We start from the raw sequence: 15,256 nt of genomic DNA on the forward strand, positions 1-15,256 counted from the left end.
CACGTATCAATGGTTCATTTATTTTTTTTAAGTCTATTTATTTTTTGAGAGAGAGAGATAGAGAACATGTGAAAGAGAGAGAGCACCCACATGGGAGAGGGGCAGAGAGAGATAATCACAAGTAGGCTCTATCCTGTCAGAGCGGAGCCCGAAGTGGGGCTTGAACTCACGAATTAGTAGAAATCAAGAGTGAGACGCTTAAAAGACTGAGTCACCCAGGTGCCCCAATGGATCATTTATTTTTAATGCTGAGTAGCATTCCACTCTATAGGTACACAGTTTGCTTAACCATTTACCTGTTGAACATTTGAGATGTTTCCAGGTATTGGCTATTATGAATAAAATCACATGAATATTTGTATAAAGGCTTTTTTAAAACTGTTTACTTATTTTGAGAAAAAGTGAGAGAGAGAGAGAGAGAGAGAGAGAGAGAGAGAGAATATCCCAAGCAGGCTTGGCATTGCCAGTACAGAGCCCAATGTGGGGCTCAAACTCACAAACCGTGACACCATGACCTAAGCTGAAATCAAGAGTCAGATGCTTAACCAACCGAGGCAACCAGGTGCCCCTATATAAAGGTTTTTTATATAAATTTAAGTTCTTATTTCTCCAGGATAAATGCCCACAAGCATAACTACTGGGTCATATGATAAGCATATGTTTGGTTTTATAAGAAACTGCCTGTTTTCCACAGTGACTGTACCATTTTACATTCTCACCAACAATGTGTGAAAGACCCAGTTTCTCCACATCCCCACTAGTATTTAATATTATCATCATTTATTGTTGTAGGTATTCTAATAGATGCATAGTGTTACCTCATTAAGGATTTAATTTGCATTTCTCCAAAATCTAATGACATTAAACATCTTCTCAAGTGCTTATCTGCCATCCACAAATCTTAGGTGAAATGTCTGTCTGTTCGTTTCCTTTGTTCATTCTCTAAATACGTTGTTGTTTTTACTGCTGAGCTTTTAGAGTTCTTTACAGTCTAGATACAAGTCTTTAATCAGACACAGTCTTTGCTTTGCACCAAACTTAAACATGCCAAATTCAAGGACTATAGTTTAGCTAACACCATTCTCCCAACACTACCCAAATTTCAGTTACTACCGATTTCAGTTAACTACAATTGCATCAACTACAAACTTTGCTGCTAGCTCTTCAGTCCACAAATCACTACATATAACATAAATGCTCATGATGATGAGTGGCTGATCACACTACTTCTTTCGAAGTCTGATTGGTCACTGTGGATTCATTACTCAGTTCATACACAGATGTCAAGTGTGTAGTTGTAGGACTTCATCATCCTCTAATGATAAATCCATGTAACATTTCATAAAAATGGATAATCAAAAGAAAGAACTGGCCAAGAAAGATCAAAGTGTAGCAAAGAAATAAATAGTGGTAATTCTGATAGTAAAATTCATATTGAACATATATGTAGTTACAGAATAAGTCATAATTTTTGCTTCAACTATCCAACATTTTTAAAACATAAGAGAAAGTCTATACTTTCTTCCCTTATTTTGATACATTTCATTGTTCTTTTCTTCTTCCTGATGTTTCCAGTTTCTTTCTGCTATTATTTCCTTTCTATTTGGAGAATATTCTTTAGTCATTCTTTTAGGTAGGTGTGCTGGTTACAAATTCTTTTAATTTTCTTTTGTGCAAGAATGCCTTGATTTCTTTTTCACTCATTAGAATATTTTCATTGGGTATAAAATTCTAAGGTTATAATTTTTTTTTCAGCACTTGAAAAATACTGTGCCACATAGTCTGGTCTCTGTGGTATCAAATGAAAAATGCACTGTCAATCATTGTTCCAGCAGTATATTGTTTCCAACTAGCTGCTTGCAACATTTTTTCTGTATTTCATTTTCAGGAGGTTGACTGTGAAGAGTCATGGTGTTGATTTCTCTGAGTTTATCCTACTGAAAATTCATTCAGTTTCAAGAATCCATTCATTTATGCTCTTGACCATATTTGGGGATTTTTCCATCTTTTTTTTTTTTTAACTTTTTTTTAATGTTTATTTATTTTTGAGAGAGAGCGAGCGAGCTAGGAAGGGGCAGACAGAAAGGGAGACACAGAACCTGAAGCAGGCTCCAGGCTCCAAGCTGTCAGCACAGAGCCTGACAAGGGGCTCAAACTCATGAACCGTGAGATCATGACCTGAGCCAAAGTCAGACGTTAACCAACTGAGCCACGTAGGCGCCCCCCATCTTTATTTCTTAGTTTATGTCTTATTTTTCAGTATTCTTTCTCTTTTCCTAAGACTCCAATGGCAGAAATATTAGATCTTTTCTTATAATCACACAAGTCCCTAAGTCTCTGTTCACTGTTTTTCCTATTCATTTTCTCCGTTATTTAGACTTTTTAGTAATTTCTGTCAAGTTCACTGGTTCTTCTCTCTCTTCCCTATTCTGCTACTGAGCCCATTCAATGTTTTTAAACAATTTTGGTTGTATCTTTCCAGTTCTAAAAATTCCATTTGATTCTTTTTTACATCATCTAGTTCTTTGCTGAGGTTGTCATTTGTTTCAAGAGTTTTCACAATTGTTTGTTGAACCACTTTTATGTTAACTGCTTTGAAATCTTTGTAATTCAAAACTTCTGTGTCCTCTCACTTTTGGCATTTGTTAATTGTCTTTCCTAATTCAAGGTTTGATGTTCTTAGTTCTTGGTATGGTGAGGGTTGTTTTATTTTGTTTTTATTTATTTTTTTTTTATCCTGGACATTTTAGGTATCAAGTTTTACAACTATGAAGCCTATTCAATCTTCTTTTTCAGCAGGCAGTTACAATGTTTACATTTAATATGCTGATTCTGTCCTTCTTGTATGACTTTAACTGTAAGACAGTTTCATTTCCAGACCCTTTACAGTGTTATTTTGGTCTGTTTCCTTTATGTGCTACCCAGAGGCTCATCTAAAAACCTGGCAGTGTTCCACAACTTAGTTCAGTTCTCAAATCTTCTGCTATGTTAATTCTGGTCAGTTTCCCATGTGGGTCACTAGAGAGTTGCCCAGAACTTCATTTGTGAAATCCCTTTCTCCAGCTCCCTTTTCTCCAAAATCCTACCACCGGTTACTAGTTAGGAGGAAGAACAACATCACCTGCTGCCAGTGGACACTCTACACTCGTCTTTCCTTAGCTTCTATATCGCCTGGGTGGGGGAAGTGAAACACTTCTTCATTGCTGCTGGTCTGAAGGTGGAAGTTTGGGCTTATCACTTACCCTCACTGACACTGCCCCAGAGTGGGGAGCAGAATGATGCCTCACACTATGTCAGTGCCATCAAGGAGAAGGTAGGACTATAGATTCTCCATTCACCACCACCTCCTAGACACCACCCCTCCTCCATCTCTGCTCCCCCACCCTCCCACCTCTGCCAACACACACAATGGCATCACCTCAGCTCCAAGTGAAAAACCACCTTGGTAGTGTCAGGCAGGGGAAGACATTCAAGTACATTTCTTGGTGTCTCAAGACACCATCCCAACAGGAGAACCAGCCTGCTACTTCCATGTGGAGGGTGGGAAACCAGGCTCCTCACTTGGTGTCTGCAAGTAACACACCAGCACGAGAACCAGGGAACAGTCTTCTACCACTGGGCAGAGGGGAGAAATTCCAGCTGTCTGTTCAATCATTGAATCCAGCTCTCTGTTCAATCTTGGTCAAAATAACAGAGCACTGCATCACATCATCTCATTGCCATCGGTAGGGGGGTCTAAGTTCAGCCTCTCTGCTTGGCTTCTGCTGACACCATTCTGGTGGAGGAGTAAGAGTGCAGCCTGTTACCACCAAGTGGAAGATGGACATTCAAGTTCCTCATTCAACTTCCACTGGTACTAAGGGTGGAATGGGACATTTCCATTGTTTTTGGCTAAAGTAGCCAAAAGTACTGTCAAAAAGCGTTTTGTTCTATTTGGCTGCCCTTTTCCTAGTGATTTCTCTAGAAAGACCAGGTCTTCTTTAGGGCTTTTTCTATCTGTACCTGTTAGCGTTTCCTGGGTGTGGGCTCCTCCAATACCCACTCTGAGATATACAAAGGGGGAAAAGAAAGCCCAAGGAACTCAGTGTTGTGTCATTCTTCCAGTTCTAAGGTCCCTAGCCAGTCTGCTTTCTTCTTCCCACCTTGTACAGTCTTCTAATATTTGCTTTCAGTATTACGTCCAAGGTTTTTAGTTGTTCTCAGCAGGAGAAATAGTAAGAAATGAGTCTACTTTATCTTGTCCAGAATCAAAAGTCTGAGAAGGTCCCATTTTTAAGTGGAGCAATTTATAGATACAGGTGAACAATAGCTGACATAATAAAATAAAGCATCAAGACATTTATGGTAATAGAGGTATAAAGGGATCAGATTCAACAACAAAAGCCCAAATCTGTTTAGCCAGACAGAGCTTTTCCACAAAGCAAGGGATTCTGGGAAGGACTGATTCATTTAAATCTAAGGTACCAATATACATAATTGGTGCCCTTCCACCTAAAAAATCAAGTAAAAAAATTTCAATTGATAGTATTGGCACAATATTTGACAGTATTATTTTTATAAATAGCAAAAGCACCATAAAACCTGGGTTTAAAGACTGATAAACAAAAAGGATGATGCCATCTGTAGCCAGGAGCCTGAGCTATGTCAGAAACTCCCCAACCTACTTCAAGTCAATTTATTTGCCAGTCCCAAGGGCACTGACAATAAACTGAGTCAATCTAGACAGGCTCCAAATGAACGCAGGAGAAAAATCCTAGGACCCAGCACCTCAGTGAAGAAGCCAATAACCTACACTCCACAGAAGTGAAAAAGGAGTGTGGCAATTCTATCTTCAAACTGGCAGCTGACTTAAACCAGCTGGGACAGGGATCCTACATTTGGGTACTGGTATGGGAATCTTCTCTTGTTAGGGGAAAGGATTCTTTTCAGTTGGCAAAAACAGCAACTTAAAACTTAATCTCTTGCTTTTAAGTTAAAAAAAAGAATACTTTCTTAATATTCATAGTTTTCTACACAAACTTTATAATGTGAAAGAATACCATTAAAAGAGAACAAAGAGAAGAGGGGTGCCTGGGTGGCTCCGTCAGTTAAGCGTTCAACTTCGGCCCACTTTGGCTCAGATCATGATCTTGACACTCGTGAGTTCGAGCCCCACATCAGGCTCTGGGATACACGTTGAGACCTGGGAGCCTGGAGCCTGCTTAGGATTCTGTGTCTCCCTGCCTCTCTGCCCTTCCCCCACTCACACTCTGTCTCTCTCTCTCTCTCTCTCTCTCTCTCTTGCTCAAACATAAGTTTTAAAAAAAAATTTAGGGGCTCCTGGGTGGCTCAGTCAGTTAAGCACCCAACTTCAGCTCAGGTCATGATCTTACACCTCATGAGTTAAAGCCCCACATCGGGCTCTGTGCTAACAGCTCAGAGCCTGGAGCCTGCTTCGGAATCTGTGTCTCATTCTCTCTCTGCCTGTCCCCCATTGTGCTCTCTCTGTCCTTCAAAAATAAACATTAAAAAAATTTTAATTAAAAAAAAAGAGAACAAGAGAAGAGATGGGGTACAGTGGGTCTTCCACCCACAGAGAAGACATGGAACAGGGGCTGACTGCTTGTTACTGTCAGGCCCATATGGGGTCCATGGTGAAGGGATGGTGAGTGGGAATGAGCCCAACCCCTGGCCACAGGAAGGTCAATCTCGCTCAAGGCACCAAGGCACACAATGCTCACCTCTGCTGGCCTCAGCTTCACCAGTTAAGGGGATGTGCTTTTCCTCACCCTCCCAAACCCAGTTAATATATCTGTGGTGGAATGAAATTCTGTCACCTTCCTACACCCACTGCTGCTACTACTACCATCCTGCTACTCATCTTCTCATACCATATACACTCTCCATGCTGGTAGATGTGACTTCACTAAGATGAGTGAAGACATGGACACTTGGTCTGCATGTTAACACATCCTAATTAGGTCCTCCTTGACGCCAAAAAAAGAAAAAAAAAAAAAAAAAAAAGAAAAAGGCTGATTTGTCTCAGAACTGCTTAACTCAAAAGGATCTGAGGGACCTAAGGCTTCCTCCACTTAAGATAGAAGCTGTCAATAACCTGACGCTGCCCCTCCAAGATATGCCAGGATTCTGGGCCAGCAGCAGAGATGCAAACAAAGAAAAAGAGAATTATGAGGGTAAAAGGAAGAGAGAACTTGCAAAGGTCTCCAAAGTAGCCACTGGAGGAGCTTCTTTGAAGGAGAGGACTCAAATGGAAATATAAAAACTAATTTGTGACATTCTCTGGCTATCACATGAGTTCACAATCTATCTAAAGAGTAAGATTTCTTGCTGGTATAAGCCTGTACCCACAAGCCCTCCCAGACACTAGGGGCATAACCAAGGGACTGCAATTCTGCCTCTTTCTCCTTCTCACTCCCTTAGTTTGTACACAAATTTAAAACTGGAGGAAATGTCAGCCATCCTCTTGTTTCCCACACCCCCCCACCCCAGCCCCACCACCTTATTGTACATTTAAGGAACCTGAGGCCTGGAATAAGGAATACATTTGCTATGAGGCCTAGAAAAAGGGAATACATCTGTTAAATGTTCAAAGGACAAGGATCAAGACTTCCTTCCCAGCTCCGTCCTTTAAGCTTTTGTCGAATCCAAGTGTAAGTAAGGAGGTCTGGGTTTTAATCTCTATTCTCCTCACTCTTGTCTGTGATAATGAAGAGTGCAACTATCTCTGCCGTGTGCCTCAATTTGTTGAGGCCCAAACATGTAATGTGAAGTTGGATCCTAAATAATCAAATGCTCCCAGTACTGGTATTTTTAAAAAACAGTCCAATAAGGATTATTTATTTGGCATTAACTGCACTTTATTTTACAATATTATGGGGCGCCTGGGTGGCTCAGTCAGTTGCGCATCCGACTTTGGCTCAGGTCAGGATCTCGCAGTGAGTTCGAACCCCGTGTCGGGCTCTGTGCTGACAGCTCGGAGCCTGGAGCCTGCCTCGGATTCTGTGTCTCCCCCTCTCTCTGCCCCTCCCCTGCTCATGCTCAGTCTCTCTCAATAATGAATAAACTTAAAAATTTTTTAAATTATTTTACAATATTATTATCATTACCCCATGTTTATTTTAAGAGCTTGTGGAAGAAGTGACTCCCTTCAAGGTCATCCTGTAGGCTTATACTAACTCCCTGGGAAGAATATCACATACCTTGTCTTCCTTTGAACTCTCCACTTCTGTCCCCTCCTTGAATTTTGCCAGTGCACTCTTAAGGTCCTGAGATGTGTAGGTGTTGGCGTTTATGTCCAGCCTGTCCAAAAAGAAGGTGAAAGTTAGAAAGGAGGCACCATTTTTCCCAAGAAAGAAACTTCACTAGGTGGCTGGTACTCCCAAACAAGGTAAGCCATGGCCAGCTCGAACTCAGAGTGCACTACCCTAGCTTTGCCTTCGGTCAGCCACAAGTCTAAGAGGTAATATTACCTTAAAGCTAGAAGAAGAAATACAAAGCTGAAGAAGGGGTCATTTTATTAAAGAGGATGAAATGGCATGGGGCAGACAAAGGCCCACCATGGACAGACCACTCTCAGCCAGCTACTTAGGCAGAAATAAGTCTGGAATGTCTGTGCAGTGCTGTTCTGTCAGCATGTGCCAGGGCTGGACCTCCTGGAGGGTAGTGGGCACAGATAAGGGGAATAACATGCATCCAATTTATATTCTTCTAATAAACGGATCAATGGGGACCTGAGCGCCCCCTGCATGTCTGGTCTGATTTTACAAGGCAGCCTTTCTTCACAAAAACAGTTTAGATAAATTCACACCTTTAAAACCAACTCCTGGGCCCAGAGTTGATGCAGGAGGTATGTGCCAACCTGACAAAGGAATGGATTTGAAATACCAAGGACTAGAAGCAAAGCCAACCGTGTTCCACAGTCAGCCTCTAAGGAGAGGGAGGAAAGGAACCAATGTGGATGTAATCTCAGGAACCTGGCAAAGACTAGAGTGGCATCCTCCCAAAACCCCCTGGAGCTGATCGAAGCCACAACCATTCTTCTTAATTGGAGAGGAGGCATTCATGCGTTGGGGGGTGGGCTTTACCACCAACAATAATTTTAGGTCAGTGAACAGAGAGATCAGACCAAAAGTGACATGGACAAAGGGAAGTGTGGAATGTAGTGTCTGTGCCTGACAAGACGGTTGGGGAGAGAGGGGTTAAGGATAACCCGGGAGATTACAAAGATGAGGAAGTAAGGGGTTACTGGACTACTCTAGGCAAGATAAGCACATCAGTCTAACAGTCAAGATCCTAGCAGACCTCAGCTCTCATTAGAGGCATGTGCTTCGGGCTTTGCTCATTTCTCATTTCATCTTTGATTCATCTTAGAAACCCCCTAGAACTCTGAGAAAAACACTTGCCTTCTCTAAACCTCAATCCTCATAAACTAATAATCGCTAATCACTCCCATTTACTGAGCACTTAAGCATGTGTCAGTCACTGTTTTAATCCTTTAGAAGTAATATTTCATTCAAATGATTACCACAATCCTACAAGGTAGGGAAGAGAATCCCTCTCCCAGAAAAGCATCACCCACTGCCAGCAGCATGTAGATGCCACAGCCCTGCTCTTTACCCCTAAGAGAGAGCTAAGTATTTAGGGGCACAGCTTGAACAGATTATCACCCTATCCTCTAATACTTGGTCTGGACAAATCCCATCATGTCTCATATCTCCATTTATTGCCTTAAATGCCACTCTTCCAGGCCACTCACCATCACTCATTTTAGCCCCTACTACACACACACAAGTGTGCACATGTGTGTCTGCACACACAGACAGAAAACCATCTTCAGCTGGTATTTTCACTTCATTCTTCACTGAGAAAAATAGATGTTATCATCAAGAACTCCTTCATATTCCCCTCATGAGCTCTATACACTAACCTGCACCAAATCTAGATTCTCTGCTTTCCCTTCTAAGACCATGAATGACAGTGAACCTGCTCCTATGAAACTTAAGTTCCAGATCCCACTTTCCTTTGCAAAAGCTTTAACCCCCATCATTATACTGTTCCCTCCTGTCTGCATCATCAATTTCTCCCTTTGGTTGGATTATTCCCTTGAGTATATGAATACTCTTCTGACTAATTATGATCTCTAATTATCAAACCATTCCCCTGATCTTCTTCAGAGTAAAACTTTATGAACAAATTGTCTTAACTCACTCTTCTCATCTTCATGACTGCTATTTACACTGCCATTTGCTCTAATCCAGATCCCTTTACCGTTCCCTAATACTTCTCATCAAAATTACTAATAATTAACAACTGGATCCAATGGACTCTTCACTAATGTCATGTTCCTCAACCACTCAGCATCATTTACATAGTTCACCTCTCCCTCCTTGAAACACTCTTCTTTCTGGCTTCTTGTTACCACATTCTGCTGTTTCTTCCCCTTCCTCCCTCCTTCCCTAACTCTTGTGCTGGTTCCTCATCTCATACCTGAACCCTATATACTGGAATGCCTTGGAGTTCAATCCTAGACAATCTTCTCTACCTCTGCACTCTCCCCTAGTTCTTTATCCATTAGGCAATGATGCCCAAACTTACATCTTTGACCCAATCCTCTCCCCTGAGTGACAGCCAGGCTCTTGTATAACTAACTGATAAATCTTAGATCTGGGATGTTTATCAGGCACCTCAAACTTATTACATCTAAAACATGGGTCTTGATGTTTCTCCCCATAAATCTGTTCCTCTCCCAATCTTTTCTATTTCAATAAATGGTACTTCTGAGCACCTAGTTGTGTCAAATCACAAAATGAGGCTTTATCTCAGATTCCGCCACACCACCTTCCATCAACCCCTAAATCTAAATCTAAAGCAAGTCCTATTGGCACTATCCTCAAATTAAATCTCCAAACCCATCCGCTCTCCATCATGACACTCTAGATTCATTCACCAGTATGTCTACCTGATCTTCAGAAATGACATCCTAATTGTCTCTGCAATTCTTTTGTCCACTCTGAATCTATCCCCCATACACACAGCAAGTAGAGTGATCTTGCCAAAATTACATTAAACCACTCTCCCACCCCAAATCCTCCACTGGCTTTCTATCACAATTCTAGTTAAATGAAGACTAGTCAACATGCATCTCAAAACTCCACATGATCTGGCTCCTCTTATCTCTCCCAAATCATCTATTAGTCTTCTTCCTTCGCCTACTCTCTAGTCACCCTAATCACTTTCTTGTTTCTCAACTTGATAAAGTCTTTCCTTGACAAAGCTAGGGACTCTTCTTGTTGCCTCTGCCTGAGATCCTCTAACCTTAAATGTATAAAATTAACTCTTTGTATGACTAAATCCCCATCACTCTTCAGGTCTAAGCTCAAGTATCACTTTAATGAGGTCTTCCAAACCATCCTATCTAAACTGGCCTTCCCAAGGGACTGACTGACTTGTTTATTTCTTCCCTACTATTTACCACTATCTGTAATTACTTTATGTGCCTTTTTATTTTTCAGTTTATCTTCCTGCCATGTCCATAAGGCTGGTATCCTGTTTTGTTTAGTACTATATCTCCAATACGTAGCACATAGGCACTCAATAAGTCTTTTGTGAAATGAATGAATGGAGCAATGAAATGGCCCTGTCTTTGAGCCACACCCTTAACTACAATGTCATACTGTACCATGGTAGATACTCAGCCCAAGATGGGACAACCTGGATAAACTCTGTCGGTCATCACTACAAAGAAGACAGTTGCTCCAGGGCAAAAAAAGAGATACAATGTTGAGATACTGACATGGGATATGGACTAAAACCAGTGGAGATAACAATGCCTAACACATAAATAGCAAGAGAACACCCTGCTGCTAGGAACCAAATATACCATGAAGTCAGGCAGTGCCAAGAGAGGCCTCTGAAAGAAGTCAGAGTCAATGCCTTGTCCCAGGCTTTACAGTCCAGAGGCATTACAGCTCTAGGTAGCAGGATGTCTAGTCACACAGCCAGCAGGACTAGTGGAGAGATTGCCATGGATTAGTCTGAAAGGACTATCCCCATCTTTCCTTAGCCAGTGATACCTAAAACTCTGTGATCACCAACCTCTTTGACAATCTGATGGAAACCTGTGGGTGTTGTCCATCTTGTTCCCCAAATCAGAATAACCAGATATGCAAAATACTGTACCAACTGCAGAAATTAGCCCTGCACTTTGGCTTCTGTTCCTGTTCTAGTACCTAAGAGCCAGGAAGACACTGTGAAATGAATCAGGAGGAGCCTGAGGTGAGGTCCACCACAGGAAGAAGTCACCACCAAAGGCAGCCAGAGACTCACTGAGCTCAAGCAGTGAAACCTACACCACCTTGTCAATGTCTTTGGGTTGCTGTTCAGACAGGTTTGCCACTAGTAACAAATGATGAGAAGGAAGAGGGTATATCCAATATACCCTGGAGACCACTCCAGAGCAGAACCCTCAGAAACATTTCAAAGGAGAAAAGTAAAGAGGGAAGAGTGAGGACAAATATCTCTCTTTTATGGTGCATCTATTACAGACCACATGAATGACTCTGCTTTCTATTCTAAAAAGACAGGAGCAACTGATAAAGCATTAAGTGTTCCTAGTAAAGACCTACCATCAGATACTGGAAAAATAACTTCCCACAGTATTAAAACCAACAAACAAAATATTCCAAATTAGTCAAGATCCTAATTCAATATCCTTAAACCAAGAATAAAGTAAGCTTTTTATTTAGAAAATGAGACTTGGCATAGATGTGAGGAAAGGCTTCCTGAAGTTCTCTGACACACTAAAATATGTGCATATATGTGTGCTAGGGAGAGAGGGGGGCTGGCAGGGGTTACAACAATGAAATTTGATTATTTGATGGCTGTGAGAAATGAATTATCATATGGCCTTCAGATATAGGCCTATCAAGAGAGATGGGGGGAAATAAAGATCCTTCTCAGTTTGGAGTGACGGTAAAGAGGTCAAATATCTTTCTTCTTTTTTTAAGTTTATTTATTTTGAGTGAGGGGGGAGAGAGAGAGAATCCCAAGCAGGCTCTGCATGGGCAGCATGGAGCCCGACACGGGGCTGGATCCCATGAACTGTGAGATCATGAGCAGAGCCAAAACCGAGGGTCGAATGCTCTAACAACTGGGCCACCCCTGAGGACAAATATTTTCATATATTATTACAATGTAGTCAAATTTTCTAACAGTAAAAACTGCCCAAATTGGAACAGGCTGCTCGGTGGGATTGTGGGTGCCACATAACCCAAAGTGCATATGGACAGGCTAAATAACTTTTTGTTGAGGACATCAAGGAAAACACTCAGGTAAATAGTCTCTAAACTCCCTTTCTACCTTATATCTAACTGCAAAATATTGTTAAAATAATGAAAATTCAAGGATTAACATTAGCCTTGCTCAATCCATTATTTGTTATCAATACTTACATGTATTAGAACAGGGGCAGCAAACTCTGTTATGACCCCATAATATTTTAGGCTTTGTGGGCCTTACTGACAGCAATTGTCCCAACTACTCAACCCTGCCAGATTAGCAGAAAAGTGGCCATAGATCATACATAAATGAATAAGCATAGCTGTGTTCCAATAAAACTTTACTTATGGACATTAAAATCTCTAAGAGTCATGAAATATCATTCTTTTACTTTTTCATCCATTAAAAAATGATAAAAACAACTTACCCTGTAGGCTGTACAAAGACATGTAGCAGTACCAATATGGCCTGCAGATCACAATTTGCTGTCCCTGTCTTAGAAACCTCATAACTGGTATTTATAACTGTTGAAATTACCCAATTCTAGCAGCCACTGTAACCCCATGCCTCCTCCTCCTTCCTCATGTATAAAAGAACATGCAAATAAAACTTGTTATTTCAAGGCAAAGAACAGAAAAACAGGGACAAATTGTCCAAAATCAAATAATCTTATCTGGTTATTAAAAGTAAGGCAATTTCTTAACATTGGAGAACTTTTATACTATAAGAAAGCCTGTTTTAATATGGACTAACAAGAGGAAAAGTTAGTCTGAATTAAAGACTTTAAAATGCAATTTTATTGTTCACCAAGGAAGTATTACTGCAAAGCAGAAGGCCTAACAGGCCTGTTTTAATGAATAGATGACTCATCTGTAATCAGCACATTAATTGTTGGGATTCAAATGGGTGCTCTTAAAGTACTGGGAAAAATAGCTTCATTTTTAAAGCAGGTTAAGCATTCCCCCTACAGCCTTTTCTAAAGTATCAATTTGCTTTGCAAACTATTTCTTTCCAAAGATCTACAAGTAAACTTCCACAAAACCCTGACAGATTCATCACAAATTCTACGCTATGAAATTTCAAAATTTTTTAAAAGCGACATGAATTTGGGTAAGAAACATTACATTGTCATTACTTTCAGTATTACAAAATCAGTGCTGTCCGCCTCCCAGTCCCTAGGGTTGTTACTATACCTTTTGCCTTTTTTCAATGCTTTCAAATTACTTTGGAACTTGTCCTCTTCTTGGAGTTTCACTTCTCTTGCCCCAGTCTGGAGATTCAGCCGTATATGGGATCCTACAGGGACAGCCTGACCTAAAAACCAAGAACAAAGAGGGCTCGTAAGGTATATGGTCCTTGAAGGGACACTGCAATGGAAAGGCTGGCTAAAAAGCCAACAGGATTTATTAATTCATGAAGACCAGACCCTGCTGTGTTCCATTACCTGAATCCATCCATCTAACACACATATACCACACACATATCAAATTAAGGTAATGAGGCAAATGGGCAAGGGCTTCTATACTTCAAAGCAAAGACCAAAAACCCCAGTTAGAACCTACATCTTTAAGCTAATCTGTTTTCTTTAAACTGAGCTATAATAAGCCTTTTTGTTATGGGCAGGTGAATGGTAAATACCTAATCACCCTTAAGGATATGGCCACATCACTGCATCTTCCAAGACATCCTCCTTACCTCTCCCCTGACAGTCCCAGAAAACTCCAGAGAGCTTGCTGTTCCAGCAAGCTTACACCTCACCATCCTGCTCTCTTTATAATCAGGCTCCTTCTATAAGGCTCTCTCCTTGATGAGCACAGGAACTAGATCTCCTATTTTATTTCCCAAGACCCTAGACCAGGGCTTCACTGGAAGGCAGGAAGACAGAGCAAATCAAGGAGGTAAGGACTGGAATCAAAAGAAACTAAAAACCTATGCCCACCCATCTCAGGAGAGTTGATCCACTACCTGAAAAAACAATATAAATGGACAGGCTACTCATACACATTGTACAAAATTACTCAAAGATAGGTGAAAAGGAGATAAAGGCACTACAAAAAAAAAGAACTACAGGCCAATATGTGATGGACACAAATGCAAACATTTTTTATTTTGTTTTAAAGATGGAGTTCAGGAATCTACATTTTAAAAAAAAATTTTTTAGACAGAGTGAGAATGAGAACACGCTAGCAGGGGAGAGGGGCAAAAGAAGAGAGACAAAGAATCATAAGCAGGCTCCACACTCAGTGTGGAGTCTGACACAAGGCTCAATCCCACAACCCTTGGATCATGACCAGAGCTGAAATCAAGTTGGATGCTCAACCTACTGAGCCACCCAGGCACCCCCAAAAATTTTTCACACAATATTAGCAAACCAAATCCAACAATTTTTTTTTATTTTTTTAAAGTTTATTTATTTATTTTGAGAGAGAGAGAGAGAGAGAGAGAGAGAGAGAGAGAGGAAGATAGAGCTGTCAGCGCAGAGCCTGATGCAGGGCTAGAACCCATGAACCATGAGACCATGACCAGAGCCAAAATCAAGAGTCAGACGCTTAAATGACTGAGCCACCGAGGCACCACGAAATCCAACAGTACATTAAAAAAATCATTCACCATGATCAAGTGTGATTTATTCCTGGGATACAAGGGTGATTTCATATTTGCAAATCAATCAACATGATATGTCACATCAACAAAAGAAAGCATAAAAACCATATGCTCATTTAAGAGATGCAAAAAAACCTGGACAAAGCAAAACATCCATTCATGATAAAAACACTCAACAAAGTAGGTTTAGGAGAACATACCTTAGCATAATAAATGCCATCTATGAAAAACCCATAGAGAGCATCATACTCAATGGGAAAAACCTGAGAGCTTTTCTCCTAAGATCAGGAACAAGACAAGAATATCCACTCTTGGCACTTTTATTCAACATCGTACTGGAAGTCCGAGCCACAGCAATTAGATAAGAAAAAGAAAA

The 15,256-nt window shown here is 40.8% G+C and overlaps 1 protein-coding gene across 3 annotated transcripts in view; it reads right to left on the minus strand.

Annotated features, from left to right (window-relative positions):
* SIL1 (SIL1 nucleotide exchange factor) overlaps positions 1–15,256 on the minus strand; it is a 217,923-nt gene that overhangs the window by 84,240 nt on the left and 118,427 nt on the right. For all 3 annotated transcript variants that reach the window (XM_045445499.1, XM_045445509.1, XM_045445519.1), the window contains 2 exons: positions 13,470–13,590; positions 7,200–7,299 (listed from right to left, as the gene is read on the minus strand). In XM_045445499.1, coding sequence (XP_045301455.1) covers positions 7,200–7,299; positions 13,470–13,590 — 221 coding nt within the window. The remainder of the gene's footprint in view (positions 1–7,199; positions 7,300–13,469; positions 13,591–15,256) is intronic.

Source organism: Leopardus geoffroyi, chromosome A1 (assembly GCF_018350155.1).
Source record: "Leopardus geoffroyi isolate Oge1 chromosome A1, O.geoffroyi_Oge1_pat1.0, whole genome shotgun sequence".
Classification (NCBI taxonomy): Eukaryota; Metazoa; Chordata; class Mammalia; order Carnivora; family Felidae; genus Leopardus; species Leopardus geoffroyi.